This window comes from Talaromyces proteolyticus, assembly GCF_021365285.1.
Source record: "Talaromyces proteolyticus strain PMI_201 chromosome Unknown BGW36scaffold_2, whole genome shotgun sequence".
NCBI classification, from domain to species: domain Eukaryota; kingdom Fungi; phylum Ascomycota; class Eurotiomycetes; order Eurotiales; family Trichocomaceae; genus Talaromyces; species Talaromyces proteolyticus.
Genome location: NW_025764278.1, coordinates 3110589 through 3129586, shown reverse-complemented (window position 1 = coordinate 3129586; position 18998 = coordinate 3110589). Strand labels below are relative to the sequence as shown.

Below are 18998 nucleotides of genomic sequence, written 5' to 3'. Positions count from 1 at the left end.
AATATGTATGAAAGGGCAAATACTAAGAAATAAATTATATCTGCCTATCACAGAGATGTCATTCCTATCATTGAGAGAAGCATTACTACCTGGCACACCACCAATATCTAAATGCTACATGGTTTCAAGCATGAAAAGCCACATAGCGGCCATTGGGATTTGATCGATGGTTCGATTGTCGTCTCTGTTCAGCCTTCCAGCTATCTCCCTCCAAAGTTAGACAAAGTAATCGATCGCCAATACTCTCATATAATTCCAAACATCTGAAAAAGCGAAGAAAAAAAAACCAATGAGGAAATTGGGCGCCACTCGATGATCGTGGACACTAGCCCTAATCAGTACATTAAAATCACGTGATAGGACCACCAAGACATTGACAAGATCGTACTGGTAATACCGGTCACCAAACAGAATCCCACCCGATATTCGTAATTTACAGTAACGCGCCGAACACCCTAGCCTTGGCTAGATCTCCACCGACACTCATCTCCAGCGACTACGTCGTTAGATAACATGATCCACGATCACTGAACCCGTGTGGAGCGGCCATATGTCTCGACATTGAACGCAAGTCGTGCATCCATGCGCACCATCGACCTTGCCCCAGTCGACGTCACTCCGTTGTTCTCGGAACCCATCGTGCTCTTCGCCATCGTCCTCGCTGTCCGCACGACGGGTACGCTTTGACCAGGGCTATCTGTTTGTTGGGGAAAGTAGATTTTGAGGTCTGACAAAGCCTCTTGACTCTTTTTTTTGCGCAACATTCTTGTTCCCCCAGTATAAGACAACACAATGACTCGAGAAGAGACGTCGCCACTGTTGGCTCGATTGCTGAATGCTGAATCCGCCTCGGAACAAGTCGCGACCTTACGACTGCTCAAGCATGAGCTTATCGGCCATGACCAGCGAAAGGAAACGTGGATCCATTGGGGGATTATACCGTTGCTGTCGAGGATATTGTTATCAAGAAGAGGCGGTGGGAAAAAGGCCGCCACATCGAGTGAGCAGAATGGATTGAGGAGACGGACCGATCTCACGAGGGCCCGAACAGAAGATGAGGAGGTTTGTTTACAGGCCGTCATTATCGTGGGAAGCTTAGCTCAAGGTGATTCAATACCCGATGAATTCATAGCATAGCTAACGGTATGTTTACAGGAGGGCCCGCTTTCATCCCACCTCTTCTAGCAAGCGACATCTTCCCTTCCATGCTCTATATCCTGTCGTCCCCTGGCTGCCCGCAATGGCTTGCTCTTCCCATTCTCAAAACATTCAACGCTGTTGCAGACCGATATATTCTCCAAAACGTGAACTGGCCACAAGACAATCACCTCGCCGATGTCTTGTTTACTCCAGATTACATCAGATGCTTTGCCCATATCATCGCTCAATCGTCTCCTTCGCAAGCAACAGAATCATGCGTCTCCCTTACCTCGAATCTGATAGCCAAGCTATGTACGGATGAATCGCACAAAACAGCTTTGGCTGAATATGGTGTCTTGGACGCATTAGCACTAAAAGTTGCTTCGTTTGTCGTTGCTCAAGGATTTGTTTTGCCAGGCGCAGAGAGCCATTTGACTGAGGATGGATCGCTCGTCTCATTTCCACCAGCAGCATCTTCATCAGCCAAATTAGCTCCGATTCTACGCGCGACGGCCGCTATTGTTGAAAGCTCCAAGTCACGAGCGGAACATTTCTTAACCTCTCCTTCAATTGTTGCTGTCTTCCCAGGACGAGTGCCTGAATTCTCACCAACAGATATTAGAAAAAATCCCTGGGGCATGCCGTATCTGTCAGGAGCAGCAGTTCCTCGTCAGAATCATGCAAGCCCAATCGATGCCATCCTACCATCTGTCCCCCAAGCCCAGACCAACGCTCTCACCAACTTTCCGCCGCTTCTTCCCATGGGCTCATTTCATAAACGTTCCTTGTCGTTTTTAGAAACTTCGTCATCCGACGAGGAAGAAAACGCAATTGTACCTTGGCTGCTTCATCTCGTTCGAACAGAATCTGGTATGTCGCGAGTTATGGCCGCTCGTCTTGTGACGGCCCTGTTTCGCCTGGGCTTTGCGAAGAAACGCAGAATCCCCATGTTTAGCTATTTAGTTATTCCTATACTGCTCCGCATGCTAGAGAAGGATTATGACTTCAAAACCGAATCAGATCCTGAATATGACGGCCTAATTCCGACAGCGCTTCGCTTGAGGGAAGAAGTGACTTTTATCCTTGCCGCATCAGTCATGGATACCCAAGAATTGCAAAAGTATGCAGTTGAAGGAAAGGCTATCAAAGTGCTCTCTCAATTGTTGAAAGAAACATATAACGCCCACCAAGCCAATTCCAAAGTCACGTGGTATGCCGAGACAAAACAAAAAGATATGCATTCAGAAATATCACCAGAACTCCAACTAGGGCCGGTGGGATACAGCCCAATGACTTGCCATATAATGCGGTATCGAGAAGGTATTCTGAGAGCTTTATCTGCGCTCGCGCTCTTCAGTGATGAGTACCGCAAGGCAATCTGTCAGAATGGAGTTGTTCCATATGTTATAAACTCTCTGAAACCACGGCCTCCTCACCCCAGTCAGGACTCTGCAGAAATTAAAAATAGTGCCACAGATGGAAACCCACTCCCTACATTACTTGCTGCTTGCGGCACTGCCAGGGCATTAAGTCGATCTGTCAGCGTACTTAGAACAAGCCTTATTGATGCTGGGGTAGCTGCCCCTCTCCTAGAATTGATCAAGCATCACGATATCCAGGTGCAAATTGCTGCGACTTCGGCGCTATGCAACCTTGCGCTTGACTTTAGCCCAATGAAAGAGGTAAGAAATTCAATTTTTGTTGTTAATTATTGATTTTTAACCAAGTATTTAGGCTATGATCTCCTCTGACATCCTGGCTATTCTTTGTGAGCATGCGCACTCTACCAATATGAAACTTCGTCTAGAGTCGCTGTGGGCTCTCAAGCATGTTGCATACAATTCTGCCAATGATATCAGAATGAAGATTCTAACTGGCCTAGACCCGTCGTGGCTTGGGCAAATAATGTCCATGGACCCAACTATCAAAAGAGAGAACGTGCCAACCTTGGATATTGACTCACCAATGGGCATGGGAACGTCCAATTCGGCTGGTGAGAAGGTTGATCTGCTGAATCCTGTGAATGCTGAAAGCAGAGATGAGGTGATGGACTCTGCGCCATCACTCGATACAGTGTCCCAAACCATCTTCTTCCCTAACCCAGTGCGAAGAAGGAAATTGGCATTGAGTGGAGAACTCACTCAGAAGAGGCAGGCGAGGCAAGATGATATCGCGGTCCAAGAGCAAGTGCTCGAACTAGTCCAAAATTTTATGATCGGGACCGGGTCATCTGAAATAGTCGATCTCCTCCTCCAAGAAATCGGCGAACAGGGTTTCCTAGGCATCATTGCCGACAAAATCCGACCAAGACCGATGCCTACCCGACGCGACACAGTAGCTTCTGCCAATCCACCGGTGCCGACAGAGATTCTGAAGGCTGTCACTTTCATGCTCATCAACTTCGCAGCCGGGCCACCAAAGTATCGCGATATGTTATTCACGCACCAAAACCTACTCAAGGATTTAATGTGGCTCTACGACCATCCCAACCACAAAATCCGCACAAACTGTGTCTGGATTGCCATCAACCTGACTATTTCGGACAATCAGAGCGACCAACAAGGCTGCCGCGAACGGGCCTTAAAACTCAAAGCCCTGGGTATCGTAGAGCGACTACGCAATACCGAAAAGGATCCTGATTTAGACCTCAAAGAGCGGACGAAAACGGCACTCAACCAGCTTCGCCAATTAGTAGACTTGTAAAGGTCTTCTTCTCGTGTAGTTGTTATGAACGTGAGATGATATATTAATGTACGTTCAAGGAGTTCACCCACCTGCGAGGATCGTTGTGAAAATATATTTAGTCTGGTATTACATGTATTAGACATTTCCTCGAACATTCGCATTCGCAGGCGGATCGACATTTGAAGGATTGTATAACTCTTAATGGACGATAGTATGAATTGTATTCTACATGAACTATCCGATGGCTGCTGCAGAAAGAAATAATCAATAGCTTATTAAGTTCATACTAACATCAATTCAAATACCCTAATAGCATTATTCGATCATTCAATCAATTCCAGATTTGAGTGGGGGGATAGGCCTGGCGAAGAGTACGTAGGCCAAATGCATCTAAGTATACAGACGGCAATTTTTGACATTAATCAGATAGAGCTAGCCCCCTTCATCACGACTCAGTCAACCTAATTCAACCAGAGGTCGGAATTTCTTTTACCCCCGGTATGGATTACTCAATGCAAAAACATGTATTGTGCATGTATACGTATTGTTCACGCACGGAAGGTAATCGAAGCAACGAATCGTGAAACAACGGCCCAGCCCTAAACGCCCTAAAAACCAAACGCCAAGGTCAAAACTCCCCGACCCATCTCCAATCATGAGAAGAAGACTTGCACGTAACAGCCAAAATCGGAAAACCGATCTAAGACTAGTACAAACTCGGTAGTCAGTGAAGTAGATGTAACGGCTCATATTGGGGGCCGGGGGGGTTAGTGATCCAGATAGCCAATTAGCTAGGTCGAAGCTAGTTATCGAGATCTGTAATCACGGCGGTAATAGCCTAAAAAGTACAGTAATGGAACACAGTAGATCTTGAATGATGTACGTTCTTTTCCTGCTACTCCGTACTTTTAAACGAGGGCTTTGAGGGTTAATAAAGTGAGTAGATGGTCACCCGATCTACCCGATAGATTGCCTATTTGGGACGTTTGGATCGAGGCGTGGAGGTCAGAGAGATCGCGTGGATAAAGGATGCCTATTACTGATATTCCAGTCTAATACTATTAAGTGAAGCTGTTGATTGATAGTGGCTATGCTAGAAACTAGTGTTTTGTGGGCATCCTTGAAAAATGGGAGACTTCGTGGGGCTTTTAACAGAGGTAGTTCATCCTTATACCGTGCAAGAAGCTTTTTCATCTTGATATTCTATCAATATATCCTCCTCTCTACTATCTTGTTCAAGCATCGAATCTAAAAACAAGCTATATGATTGCTCAATTTACTACTCCCACAATACACATTGTCCGCCCCATTTCTCTTTCAGTTTGACTTTGCCCCGCAAACCACGACGGTTAAATAGGATCCTAAAGCAAGCCACAATTCGCCGTAATCACTGCTACCTATTGGATTGATCGTGTCGATCGGTGGCTTAGCGGAGGGCCACATGGTAGGATCGGCTGCAGTCTACGCCTTAAAGTGAACTAAGGTTCGTCATATTTAATTTCCGTATGCACGCTACTTGCCCTCATAAAAACGGATCGAGAGATATCATTGGAAGGACTCGTGACCGTTGCAGACCAGGCGTCCTGCCGCTACATGCATCAAGATTTTCAGCTATGACTAGCGGCGAAGAACTGATATTAGTGACATGTACTATACAATCGGATGCATTTCATGTCCGGCACCGACTTTATGCCGGACGTAGTGCAGAAATGGAAGGTTCAGTGTTGTATCTTAGGTCTCTGCTATTATAAATAGTCATGAAGCTCTCGGGTTCTTGACGAGGAATACAGGCCAAAAATTAACTCATCTTTCGTCTTCTTGGTTTTTCTGGTCTCAAAATGTTGCGCATTCTGAGTGTTTCGTCTCTTCTCCTGGCTACCACTTCCCTGGTTTCTGCTGATGATGCGACCTACAATGTAAACGCCATCTGCACCTGGTTTGTTCCACCGAGGTCCACGAAAGTAGCGAGATTACTGACTATTTGATAGTGACCAGATGATGCGTTACTACGGCACCTCCCACGACGGACTATGGGGTGGTTCCTGGTGGCAATCCGCCATCCTGATGGCCTCTCTGGCGGACATCTCGTCTTTGGATTCCAGCTACAATGGGACGTATTTCAACACATACTCCAACACATACAGCAACGCACCGAGCTTCAATGGCTATACAGGCTTTCTGGATGACTTTTACGATGATGAGGGCTGGTGGGGAAATGCTTGGCTCACAGTGTATGACCTGACCAAGAACTCGGACTATTTGAATCTGGCGATTAGTATCTACAACGACATCTCTGGAGGAGTGGATACCCCGTGCGGCGGTGGACTGTATTGGGAGAAAGGTCAACCCTACATTGCTTCGATTGCCAACGGTAAGCTTTCCATTCTCAAAAGAAAGAGAAATAAAGCGATGATCCTTGGGCATGATATACTGATAGAGTAAACAGAGCTATACATAGCCCTAGCCGCCGGCCTCGCCAACCGTGTTCCCTCGGACCAAGCACAACCCTACCTCGACGCCGCAACCTCCGGCTGGGACTGGTTCGTCAACATCGGCGTTATCGACACCGACTGGCTAGTTGTAGACGGCGTAGACAACACTACATGCCAACCAACTGGCAGCAAATACTCATACAACCAAGGCGTGATTCTCAGCGCAGCCGTCGAACTCGCCACAGCCACAGGCCATTCCTTCTATCTCGAAACTGCAGGCAGAATCGCCAACGCGACAACCGCCACAAACGGTACCTTTACTGACGAAAACGGGGTGTTGAAGGACTGCGCCACCGGCTGTGATGTCCAAGGCGCCATGTTCAAGGGTCCCTTCTTCCGGGGTTTGCGACAGCTCCAACTCGCTGATCCGCATGATAACTGGAAGGATTTCATTACGACTAATGCTCAGTCGCTATGGAATCATGCGTTGAATGATACGAATGGCGATTGTAATACGGGTGCGTCGTTTGCGGGGCCGATGTCTGATGTTAATGAGGTTACGCAGGGTGCAGCCCTTGACTGCCTTGTTGCGGCGTGGGCTGTTACTTCTTAGAGATGAATGGAGATGCTCTACGGGTGTTGGATTTGGGGGGAATGCTTAGCATGCTGATTTATTGTGTGCTGGTTCAAAACATACTTCATATGTCGACGCTCTATTGAAGCCTAAATATTCATGGTGGTCTCATTGCGTTAACATATCAAAGGTGCTGCATGTGGCAACATTAAATTTCTTTTCTTGGATTATTACATACTCATATTGAGCTCTTAGAATATTCACAACATATCTAATGACCATAATCAATACCTCAGGTCATACTATCACGAAACGTTGGAATCCCTCTTTCACTGAATAAGAACTTTATTAGAATTTTCAGTCATTCAATATGAATATGTTTGTATCAGCATACTACGCATACAGTTCAACTGCTCATGCAAAGAAAATTCCAAGAAAATAACTATAAGCCAATAAGTAAATAATCTGTTTAAGCAGAATACATGTAGATGTGGGAAAAGGAAATTCAATAAACATCCTTTCCCATTTAGGGAAATGAAAACTGCACAAGTTAGATATACCGGTTATAGAAAAATTCCTCGCATTTCCCTAGTGCTAGTTCTGTCAAATAGGGTCATCACTGGAGGGTAACTGAAATAGGACTTGCTGTTATGAATGTGTATTTGTAGCTTAGACTCGGCCTCAATAAAGTGGCGTGAAATCCGACAAGTTATTAAATATCTGGTTGGACGACACTCACTCGTAGCTTTGGCTATGTCATAATATTATTTAAATATAGATCAGTGATTTCTATATAAACATCGACTACAGAATTGAATCATCGAGGTAAATCAAAATACCGCCTTTGGCAAGGTTAGTAAGCTAACCACGTTTGCATCTTATCAGCAGCGAGATAATTCATTTGAAGAAAGATGCTATTAATTAATTATTCATTTTATCCAAATTCTGATCTTGTTATTAAATCTTTCTATCTCAGCCGTCACCGATACAGAACATCAAGTCGTCTAGACAAATATCGTTGTTAGTAGACAACGGAAGGTTCTATTTCCTCTTTTGCGCCATAATGCATTATTGGTTTAGTATTGCGGCTGAGAACCAATGTATAATGTGTATATTAGGGCCCAGGCACAACACCTTTGCACAAGTTAGACCATTAGCCTCGACCTTGGTCTAAGCAGCCTCTACAGAAGCGAGCGATTAGTCCGTCCTTTTCCTAATTCAGCCAGAACCAAAAGAAATGGCAGATATAGTATCTAGCGATAAAGTACCTGGAGAATCTTCTTATTCTGGTTTCTTTGATATCGTGCACAACTAGTCTACGGAGTAATTATTAGTATGGTATTACTTCATATGTACCTATATACCAAAGGTGACAGAATGAGTCGGCGCTTTGTGCGACTTTTCCAACCACTCCATTTAGATGATTCTGCTTTGACTTGGTTTGAATACTCAGAAAATAATATCGTAACAACTACTCAGGCTTCAGCAATGACGAATTTCAAGCTCTGGCGGAGACAGCCAAACGCTATGGACGATCAAAATATACTACATCTAATGATAGCTATGGTTAAGATGGGGCTTGGAGCTTGGATCCACAAAAGCGGAACTAGGCGTACTTTTTGACAAATGAAAAATGCGAGCCAAGCAAAGGATGCCACTCGTTTAGATGTTTAAATGTCACTGTTTTGTCTAAGTGGCCAGCCAGTCTTCCAGGGGCCCACTGGCTTTGTTCCGTCGGCAGCTTCAGCCTTCAGGCTTCTGTTATGCCGAACTATAATTAGAATCGGCAGGCCGATCACAGAAAGCATATCACTCTTTGAGTCCTCACTTAAGAGTTCTGTTAATATAATAGCAGGCCCCATGAGAGGTATGGATGTTAGGTTGGACACCGCTGTCAGTGCCTTAGTGCTCTGAACAGTGCAAATGATAGCAGGTCGCCGTATGCTTTTAAACCAAGGGTGGCTTCGAATACTGTGCACCGCCGTAAATCCAATGACTCCCATTAAAAAAGTACTTCTCAGAAATTACTTACCTGGTGGGTATCTATGCCATAATTAAAAAATTAAGCTGCATAGTTTTCCCCACACCATCTGTTCTCATCTGCTTAACTCCTTGCTATTTGCCTTTCAGTGCTGCAGCCCCCAACAGACCCTGTCAGCATACCATTCATTTGAGAACTTGCCGTCCTTCCCAGAGTAATATTAGTGAGCAATGTTGGTTAGCAATGGATTTTGAATCAATCAGGGTTCACTGTTCTGGCGATCGTTGGTTTGTTGGCTAGAGAGACCCAAACATTGATAATAAACAGGCTCGCCTCCTATTCATCATGTACCCCCAATACTCGAACATATTACTTCTTCGACTTTCTGTACTTGATGTTTGTGAGCAAAATATACAAGTACCATGAAGGTTGCCGACGCTTTGGCTATGCTCGCCTTACCAGCTGCGGCAACTGCCCTAACCTTCTCTCCAGTGAGACCTCCTGCTATCCCATTAGCAGTTAAGTCGCCATATGTGAGCACCCATTTGACGGTCGCCTCTGACGGTGGAGATGGAGGTTATCTGGCCGAAGATTTTCCACGCTTCTGGCAGTAGGTTCTCCTGGTGATTTGCTCGAGAATCGGCGTCACTAACACGTGCTTACTCTCTCCTTTCAGGTATTCTATCAGCGGTTGGGCAGGCCTTATTCGTGTTGATGGAAACACCTACAGCTGGATGGGGAACTCAACTGGAATGGGATTTACCCCCGTCACCCAAGAAGCTTTTACCTATACCGCCACACGAAGTATCTTCACCATGAGCACCCCTGAAGGGTTAGGCATTAATGTAACATTCCTATCACCCGTTTATCCCAACGACTATAAACGCCAATCACAGACTGCGTCCTACTTGGATGTAACTGTCTGGTCCAACGATAGCAACACGCATGAAGTCGAGGTTTACTCTGATATTTCAGCCGAATGGATCTCTACCGATACCAGCGCTATTGCGCAGTGGGACTTTGCTCAGTCAGATGATGGTCAGGTGCTTACGCACAACGTCTATCGTCAAACACAGCTTTTATTCACAGAGGACCTTTCCTCAAATGGTGCTATTGCTAACTGGGGCAACTGGCTTTGGTCCACTGGAAGCAATGCCTCCTACCAATCTGGAGCTGACGCCGACGTTCGCAGCCAGTTCAAGAGCAACGGCTCCTTGATCGACCAGGGAGATCCTGACTTCCGTGCCATCAGCGACCGTTGGCCAGTTTTTGCCTTTGCCCACAGTCTTGGAAATGTCAGCAGTACTCCCGCCTCCGCCGTTTTCACGATCGGCCTGTACCAGGAGCAAGCTATGCAGTTTGAAAGCAAGAATGGCAATGTATCCTTACCAGGCTACTGGACCAACTTCTGGCAGACACCTGAAGACGCAGCTGCCGCGTTCTACGAGGACTACAGCTATGCCACTGATGCTATGACCAAGACAGATGCCCGCATTCACAACGCTGCGGTGTCTGCTGGCGGTGATGATTACGCCACTATTGTCGAGCTCTCCTACCGCCAGGCCTATGGCGGTATCCAGCTAGCCGGTACGACGAACAACTCCTATGTTTTCTTGAAGGAAATTTCGTCAGACGGTAACGTCGGCACCGTGGATGTAATCTATCCAGCCTTCCCCGTATGACAACCCTGAGCTTGTTCGGGGTATGCTCGACCCGCTCTTCGAAAACCAGGAAGCTGGCTGGTACCCTCTTAAATACGCTGAGCATGACATCGGTGCAAGCTATCCCAATGCCACCGGTCATAACGGCGGCAATGACGAGCATATGGCTGTTGAAGAGCCTGGCAACATGTTGATCATGACATTGGCGTACGTGCAACGTAGCAACAACACCGCCTACCTCAAGCAACACTATGATATCTTGAAACAGTGGAACAACTACCTAGTTGAGGCAGCATTGATTCCTGAAGCTGATCCCAATGACCTCTCGACCGATGATTTTGCGGGCAAGGCCGCCAACCAAACCAATTTGGCACTGAAGGGCATTATTGGCATTGCTGCCATGGCGGAGATTGCCAACCTTACTGGCAACACTGATGATGCTAAAAACTTCACTTCAATTGCAAATGATTATATTAAACAATGGCAAGGCTTTGGTATCAATTCGGATGCGAACCCGCCTCATACTCTCTTCGCCTACAACCAGCCAGACTCCCATGGCCTCTTGTACAACTTGTACGCAGACAAGCTGTTGAGCTTGAACCTGGTACCACAATCAGTATACGATATGCAGTCTGCCTTCTACCCGACCGTCGCTGGTACCTACGGTGTCCCACTAGACACTCGTTGGAACTGGACTAAGCTGGACTGGGAGCTGTGGTGCGCCTCCATCGCCTCAACTGACACTCGTGACGACTTCCACTCGCGCATTGTCAAGTGGATCAACGAGACCCCAAGCAACGCCCCTCTGACAGATCTGTATGAGGTTGAGGGTGGTGATTTCGCCGATGAGACAAACTCGGGTGGCGACCATCGCAGCTTTACCTTTGCGTATCGTCCTGTCGTGGGTGGTGTTTTTGCTCTCTTGGCCCTTCCCTAATCTTTCACTATTTTCTTAACTCAAATTCTTCATCCATGTCTTTACTAGATACAGATTTAGTCTTCAAATAGACAATATAGACACTAAATTGCAATGCTGTCTGATCAGGTTTTACGAACCGATTAATGGTGAACACATTTTGCAGTACTCAACGATAAATATGACCGTGTAGCATTTGATTCTTGTCGATAATTATTCCAGTCAAGTAGTATTTTCATTTGTTTTTGCATATGATATTTTGGAGTGTTTGGTGTTTTTATGACCATTCTCCAATGATGTCAACGGTGAAATCTGGAAAGCTGGTCTGGCTGGAGAAAGTGGCGTGACGTAAACCGATCAGCGTGACTGCATCTTTCCATAGGCGCTTGTCAACACCCTTCTATGAATATACATCCTATCAATTCCTTTGTTTTCAATTTTAACTATTTGCATTTAATAAGTTTTCTGGAAACAAGAAAGAAAAAGGCTAAACATGGCCCCAGTCCCTCAATCAATCCTGCGCGCCCTTTCACTCTCCATCGACCCTTCAAAATCTAACCTCTCAACATCCGGTCTCGGAGGTTTCTCAACTACAGGCCGTATTTCTGCACATGTACCATCATCAGGTAGTACTAATAAAGATGGCGAGAAGGAAGAAGAACGGCAATTTTTCGTCAAGACATCCCCCAACGGCGAAGAAATGTTTCAAGGCGAATATGCCTCTCTGAATGCGATCGCCGATAGCGTCCCTGGATTTTGCCCTAGAGCGCTAGCATGGGGTCCATTAGATGAAAAGAAGGGGTTTTTCCTTGTGACTGAGTTTCTAGATCTGGGTGGTGGCCGTAGTAGTAGCGGTCGATCTGGAACAAAATCATCTCTGGCGCAAAGATTAGGTAGATTACATAGTACGCCTGCACCTCCGCCACCAGATACTGATAAACCGATGTTTGGGTTCCCGGTGCCCACGTACTGCGGAGATTCAAGACAGTCGAATAACTTCCATCAGTCATGGGCGAACTTTTATGCGAATGAGCGACTGCTCATGATCCTGAGGGAATCCGAGAGACGAAATGGTCTGGACAAGAGTCTTCGAGATCTTGTCGAAAGGACGACATCGGCGGTTGTGCCAAGACTCTTGGGGGATAAGCATTTGGGGTACGACAAGAATGGCAAGGGCCAAGGGATCATTCCTGTCGTCGTCCATGGGGATCTATGGAGTGGTAATGCAAGTAAAGGACGGATTATAGGATCGGGAGGCAAGTATGATGAAAAGAATGGTGGCGGGGATGTGGTTTACGATCCATCGGCATGCTATGCACATAATGAATATGAGTTAGGAATTATGCATATGTTTGGTGGATTTGGGCGTGATTTCTTTGATGAGTACCATAAAATCGTTCCAAAGACGGAGCCGGTGGAGGAATATGATGATCGAGTCAGGCTTTATGAGCTGTAAGTTGGCTTTTGTGTAAATGGATACGGCATTTCAACTAATGAGAAAGGTACCATCATCTGAATCACCATGCTATCTTTGGGGGAGGATATAAATCTGGCGCTGTCTCTATTATGACAAGATTGATTAACAAGTATGGGAAAGAGTAGATAGGGAGGTAGTTCATGACCATTTCATTATTGGGTCCATTTTCGCATTTGTGTCAAAATATATGAGGACAACGAAAGTTTATAGTCAAACAACACTGGTTCATGTTCAAAGTCATAATTAACACAGAAACCACTAAGCCAGCTCAAGGTACGCCCCGTCCAGCTCGAGTCGCCTTAGCCAGTTCACTCTGTGCAACGTTATCCACATATCGTTTATAAATCGGCAGATAATGCTGTTTCTCACTAGTCGTCTGCTGAACACTCTTCCGCGATTCCACGGCTTTCAGCCACTTTCTCCAACGCTGCCAGACCAGCTCATCGACACCCCCAGACCCTTCGGCAGGCAGCCCCAATCCCCCTTTATATTCTTCAAACACCCATAGCCGAACAGCCCACGGTGCTAATACAAGATCTGGTAGAGAAAGATCTTTCCCCAAAAAGTAAGGTCCTTCTGGATCTGCTTCTTTAATCCATGTCTTCAAATGGTCACGAAACTCGGCGCGAAGCTTATCGAGTCCTGTGACGGCGTCCCCCTTCGAGTCATTTGGACCCGGCTGGTACTGGAGGAAGCGATGAAAGGCGGGAATCACACGCGACGTGACATAGTCGATCCAAATCCGGGCGCGAGCCTTTTCGTAGGGGTCCTTGGGTAAGAAGTGCGGCTTGTTGTCGGGGAAGGCTTCTTCAAGGTATTCGAGGACAATGTTGGATTCATATAGTGGCTTAGGACTAGATGAGTCCTTTGGGTCGGGAACCTGCAGAGTAGGCACCAGTCCTCGCGGATTGAGCTTGAGAAGAGAATCTGGTTTATCGTAGGGGTTAACCTCGATATATTGATATGGAATCTGCTTTTCCTCGAGGGCTAGCCAGACGCGTTGGACTGTTGACTGTATTAGTTTTCTTGAGCGACCACATGAGCATGATTAATCATTTGACTTTGTGATAGCATACCGAAACTGTGTTATCTAAGTAAGTCAATGGCCAGGATGAGAGAAAAGGGGACACTCACGGGCAAAACCATCCTGCGTAGAGCTTCACTGACTGCTCAGTCTGGTGCTGGTCAACTAGATCCTTAGCTGGTCCAGTCGCCGTGGGATACAAATCGGCATCTGGGTGAGCGGGCATCTTGGAAATGGCGGCTTGGTTGCTTTCCTATTCTGCGGATTGATTTCTCCAATAAGGTCAAGACTCATCTAGCATGTAAACGGTAGATGTCAAATTGTATATGAAAGCCAAAATATTCAAAACCTTGATATGTATTCATGTATATTTATTACAAATCATTAGCGAGAGTACTCCATTAGTAATATATTCATGTCAACTCTTGACGTGATTGGCTCACTAGCAGGCATTGGCTGATGATGTCGTGATGATGATCGGGTGCATTGTATGCACCTGGATGTCGCCATATATCGCGTGAACCACTGGTGAAATGCATAATTGATGAACTTGGCAGCTTGCATCTTCCTTTTCTTATCATCAAGAGCCAGTGTGGATCGGACAGTAGGAGTCATGTATATGAATGTCGTTTCGACGAGGACAAACTTCACAGCCATCCATAGAACATCAAAAGAAATAACAGGAGGACATAAATACGATCATCATGATAATGGTAACTTAACTCATGAAAAAGGGAAATTGATGCCTCAAGCAGATGGCGCAAACCAATGTATGATCACGTGACCTTCCGATTTGTTTCGCCGGCGTCTCGCCTCCAATCAACAGCGATCAAGAAACAGCAAAATCTCAATTGCACACAGGCTGACAATGGTGGGAAACCCACAGCGACCTAGACGGGGTCATCATAATGGCCCTCCAGCCCGCAATGGTCCTCCACAGCGATATGAACAGGACTCCAAAGTCTTCGAGCCTCCCAAAGGACCCCGGGCGATGCGGCCGATTCTGCCACATCCATCCTTCATTCAGGTTGCCAAGCCTTATGTCTTCGAACATACAATTCAGGACTGCCTGACTGCGCTGGTTATTGACCCCCAAAGAGAAGACAACAATCGAGTTTTGGGTGTGGGCTGGATTGACAATGTCCGCAAATCTCTTCGCCTGTAGGTCATGCTTTGCATTCAACCGGAAATCATCGTTATCAAGTACCGATATCTGATTATCTATACCAGGCCCGTTCGTACATACAACACTGCTTGTGTGTACTATCACAAATTCAGACTGGTTCATCCAGATAGCCAGTACAACTACATGGTAGGCTGTTTGCGGTTCTGTAATTATCCGTGGCTGACTGGTTTTGTGAAGGATGCCGCCGCAGCAGCCTTGTTCACAGCATGCAAAATCGAGGACACTCTCAAGAAATCCCGAGACATTGTGTGTGCTGCGTACAATTTGAAGCTGTCGCCGTCGGAGCAGGTATCACCTGATGACGCAGTAAGCAGCTATCTTTTCTTTATGTTTTTCCGTCCGAAATCGATTTTGACCGGTATATTCTAGATATTCGACCAGCAATACAGAGGTATCATTATCTTGGAAAGACTAATGCTGGAAGCCTCCGGGTTTGATTTCAGAAACCGACATCCCCAAAAATTGCTTGTCAAATTGGCAAAGCAGCACGGGATCAAGAATGAAGACGAGGTTGGAGTTGTCGCGTACTCCATCTCTCTGGATCTTTACCGAACATTTGCGCCGTTGAAACAGACGACGGGTGCGATGGCTTTTGCTTGTCTTGAGCTGGCCTCTCGTCTCATCGATGCTGGCTTGGTGGACATCGAGACTGGCAGAGACTATGATAAATTTAAAATCGACCGCGCAGAGGTCATGGGTAAGCAGCTTCATTTCTGGATTATTAGGAGTGTGAACTTACAGGTAGAAACAGAGACATTGCTTGACCTACTCGATTTATATATCCAAAATCGTCCCAACACTGTCGTCGGGCCGGAATTTCCTGTGGAGGCCTTTCTGACTATTCGCATCCCACTCAACAAGGAAGCAGAGGATAGGAATCTACCGCGATTCACCAATTGGAAGAGCAGCAGTAAAGATTCCGATCCCGACCAGAACACAGTCAACGGAAATGGTAAACATGGCAAATATCCTGGGCCCAGCAACAAAGGTAACAGGGGTAAAGAAGCAGACTCTAATATAGCCAACCCACAAAACCCACTCACCCCGACTTCTGCAAATGGCGAAAGACCCGGGCTTAGTGATCGTGGCCGGGATGGCACTGTTCGTTTTATGTTAGACCCTGAGCGTGCCGATGCCGAGAAAAAGGTGGTCTCGTCCTATTTCAATGACCAAATACACGAGGTCGCTGAAGGCTGAGAGTGTCATATAATTGATATATCCACTTCTCTTTTTTTTTTTGTCCTTTTTTGTCTCCGTGGATGGGACTAAGCTTAGATGATTTGTGAGATACCCTCTTGTTGTATAATGGCGTTGACCAGATAGAAACTCTTCTACGGCCGCGGAATGATTATCAATTTTCCTGTTTTCAAACCTTTCTTTCTGAATCTTTTTCTGGCCGGGTTAAAAAACCAACATACATGTAAGCGTAAGCGGCACATCTAGGAACGTACGGTCATACAGACACACGGCCACATCATAATTGATGAAATTTAATTCCCAAATCTTCCATTGCGTCGGAAGGGCAAGATGAATGATATCAATATTAACATATATCATTAATCGGTATTCAAAAACGCAACATAAACACTAAGAGCTCCCTGTTGTCATGTCATAAAACACAAACCCGATTCCCCCTCCCAAAAACAACAAAAAAATCCATATACCCCCACACCAAAGAAACCGTGGTTACAACTCGATCAAGCGCTGGGTGTTATTCTCGTGCAGAAATTTTGAATCCTTAAATGAATATTAAAAACATGAAAAGAAAGAACAATATGATTTGGTAGCAGCATTAAAATGTAAAAATTTGGAAATCGTTACGTAGGTTTTTGAGGAACCAAACACACATGTGAATCATGTCCTTTGCCCGACAAGACCTTCCAGATGTGTCTATATAGATGATGACTCCGGTGAGTGTTGAATGAGAAACGCCAGTGATGCACTTTGACTAGGAACTTTTGCTTCTCTGTCCCGGAATTGGTGAGAGATCGACGAGTTTTCGTTGAGACTATGCAGCTCCACGATAGTCGATTGCAAGAGCGGTGGCTGGGGAGTAGTTGAATAGCGCGGAGTTGTAGGAATCGTGAGCTTGAGGGTGGTATCGTTCAGCAATGTTGTAGTTGATGGTAATTTGGACACATAATATGAGTCACATGTCGATACATAGAGAAAAATAAAAGAATATTTTTAGGCACGAAAAAAAAAGAGACGCATTCTCATGAATCATCTATCGTTTCAAGAGCTCGCCATTCAGACATTCGAGAACCTGCAACTTAAATTAGAATCGGACTTGAAACATAGAATGAAAGGGCAACTTACACTTGCCGAGACTTTCCCTTGGTTGTACAGATACTTGCCGAGACCACGGACAACCTCGAGCTGTTCTTCTACAGTCAACCCATTGATTGCGGTCTCGATGACATCGCCAACGCTGGCCGTATACACAGCGATGAAGCTATGATAATACATGAATGCGAAGAATCCCATAATGAATTGACAGTCCATGCGATCAGTGATACCACCGTGTCCTGGGATGGACTCTCCAAAGTCCTTGACCTTGAAGGTACGTTTCAAGCCAGATGCAAAGAATCCGCCAAAGGGTGCGATCAAAGATGCAAAAGACGCGAAGACGAGAATGTGAAATTGCATCGGTGCAACATAGATGGATTTTGGTAGAAGAGGCCAGTTAGGGAGATAGTAGTTTTTGGGGATAAACACCGGGTTAGGTGTGCATTCCAACCCCGTCAAAACGCTAGAGCCGAGGTCGGTCACGGGGCAAGTGAAATATTTGTACCGCATCAGGATGTTCGTCATAAAATAGCCGAAGATAATGGTGCAAATCCATGCACCAATGAAGCCCTCGACTGTCTTCTTTGGGGAAAGCTTAATCAGCTGTGTCCGTCCAAACGTAATGCCGCAAACGTATGCAAAGATGTCATTTGTGATGACCAGAGAAGCCGGTAAGAAGAACCAAATCATGCCCTCGAAGATATTGTTCATAATGAAATGCGCCTGTACGACGATGAGGTAAAGTGCCATATGAGTCCATGCGAATTGGGTGAATTGAAAGCGGTAGTGTCCTTTTTGCAGAGTAGCCACGAAAAATACAAAGCCTGGCATATATATGTTTTAGCTATCAATCCAAGAATCCTGCGTTGTTTAGTCTGTCACTTACCCATGACATACAGCATGAAGCTAAGGAATCGATGATGAGTTGCGAATGGCAGAAGCACTTTGTCTACCAATAAGATATGCTTGAAATAGTAGATCACGCTCTCTCCGTATAAGAAGTACATCGTAGTTGCCAGGAAATACCAGTTAAGAGACTTGGTGAAGCGCAGATTTCTATCTCGGCTGGGGACGTTTGCGATGGCGATGACCTCCTTGAAAGAGATGATTTGAACAGCGGTCACAATAGCAACGAGGTATATGTGACCGGAGAACATGGCGCTGAAAAACCCTGCAATCATGACAAATGTCCATATTGTTCGAGTGATGAAGGTTTGTTTCTTCTTTTCGTAGTCCGAGAGAGCCGGGGCATCCGATTTCTACTTTGCATTTAGTATGTACGAGTGTGTTGCCTAGAGGTGCTACAGCTTACCTCCTCCTGAATCACGTCTCCTTGCAAATGGTTTGCGGCTTGAGTTGGACTCCCGGGATCAGACTGGCCATCGCTCATTTCTGAGATACTTGGCCGTCGTGCCAGGTCGCCGTTTGACCGGTGCGGAAATCTGACATTCCTTCGACCCATTGTGAAGGATGTAAAAAAAGCTGGCCCTGCAACCGCGGCAAAAATGGCTTTTCTTCTGAATTGTAAGACGGGGAAACCTTGAGATAGCGAGCGCTGACTGTGGGTGAGAAAAGAAGGGGGGATGGGGATATTTGGTATAAGGAGATTGTGGTATTGGTAGTATGAATGAGT

At 45.9% G+C, this 18998-nt stretch overlaps 7 protein-coding genes across 7 annotated transcripts; 5 read left to right on the top strand and 2 right to left on the bottom strand.

The window, feature by feature from the left end:
- The first annotated feature begins 464 nt into the window (after positions 1–464).
- Positions 465–4339, top strand: BGW36DRAFT_458318 (armadillo repeat protein). Its single transcript, XM_046222007.1, has 4 exons — positions 465–1105; positions 1156–2822; positions 2875–4196; positions 4252–4339. The coding sequence occupies exons 1-3, from the start codon at positions 793–795 to the stop codon at positions 3841–3843; spliced, it is 2949 nt and encodes a 982-aa protein (XP_046077222.1). The 5' UTR covers positions 465–792; the 3' UTR covers positions 3844–4196; positions 4252–4339.
- A 1324-nt stretch (positions 4340–5663) lies between these two features.
- BGW36DRAFT_287022 (glycosyl hydrolase) lies at positions 5664–6870 on the top strand (the record flags this gene model as incomplete). The annotated part of the gene is made up of 3 exons (XM_046210472.1): positions 5664–5761; positions 5814–6196; positions 6272–6870. 3 exons carry the CDS (start codon positions 5664–5666, stop codon positions 6868–6870), a joined length of 1080 nt encoding a protein of 359 aa, XP_046077221.1.
- Positions 6871–9234: 2364 nt separating this feature from the next.
- BGW36DRAFT_444849 (uncharacterized protein) lies at positions 9235–11735 on the top strand (the record flags this gene model as incomplete). The annotated part of the gene is given in 3 exon segments (XM_046221653.1): positions 9235–9422; positions 9489–10461; positions 10481–11735. The coding sequence occupies 3 exon segments, from the start codon at positions 9235–9237 to the stop codon at positions 11408–11410; spliced, it is 2091 nt and encodes a 696-aa protein (XP_046077220.1). The 3' UTR covers positions 11411–11735.
- A 26-nt stretch (positions 11736–11761) lies between these two features.
- On the top strand, positions 11762–13024 carry BGW36DRAFT_335470 (putative fructosamine-3-kinase). Its single transcript, XM_046212940.1, has 2 exons — positions 11762–12841; positions 12892–13024. Exons 1-2 carry the CDS (start codon positions 11883–11885, stop codon positions 12989–12991), a joined length of 1059 nt encoding a protein of 352 aa, XP_046077219.1. The 5' UTR covers positions 11762–11882; the 3' UTR covers positions 12992–13024.
- A 110-nt stretch (positions 13025–13134) lies between these two features.
- On the bottom strand, positions 13135–14116 carry BGW36DRAFT_423720 (glutathione S-transferase; the record flags this gene model as incomplete). The annotated part of the gene is made up of 3 exons (XM_046219867.1): positions 13135–13871; positions 13928–13947; positions 14001–14116. 3 exons carry the CDS (start codon positions 14114–14116, stop codon positions 13135–13137), a joined length of 873 nt encoding a protein of 290 aa, XP_046077218.1.
- Positions 14117–14881: 765 nt separating this feature from the next.
- Positions 14882–16273, top strand: BGW36DRAFT_288546 (putative cyclin; the record flags this gene model as incomplete). Its single annotated transcript, XM_046210589.1, has 5 exons — positions 14882–15051; positions 15121–15202; positions 15254–15382; positions 15446–15773; positions 15828–16273. 5 exons carry the CDS (start codon positions 14882–14884, stop codon positions 16271–16273), a joined length of 1155 nt encoding a protein of 384 aa, XP_046077217.1.
- Positions 16274–17303: 1030 nt separating this feature from the next.
- Positions 17304–18827, bottom strand: BGW36DRAFT_355570 (phosphatidate cytidylyltransferase; the record flags this gene model as incomplete). The annotated part of the gene is made up of 4 exons (XM_046213660.1): positions 17304–17342; positions 17396–18189; positions 18252–18624; positions 18678–18827. The coding sequence occupies 4 exons, from the start codon at positions 18825–18827 to the stop codon at positions 17304–17306; spliced, it is 1356 nt and encodes a 451-aa protein (XP_046077216.1).
- Positions 18828–18998: the final 171 nt, after the last annotated feature.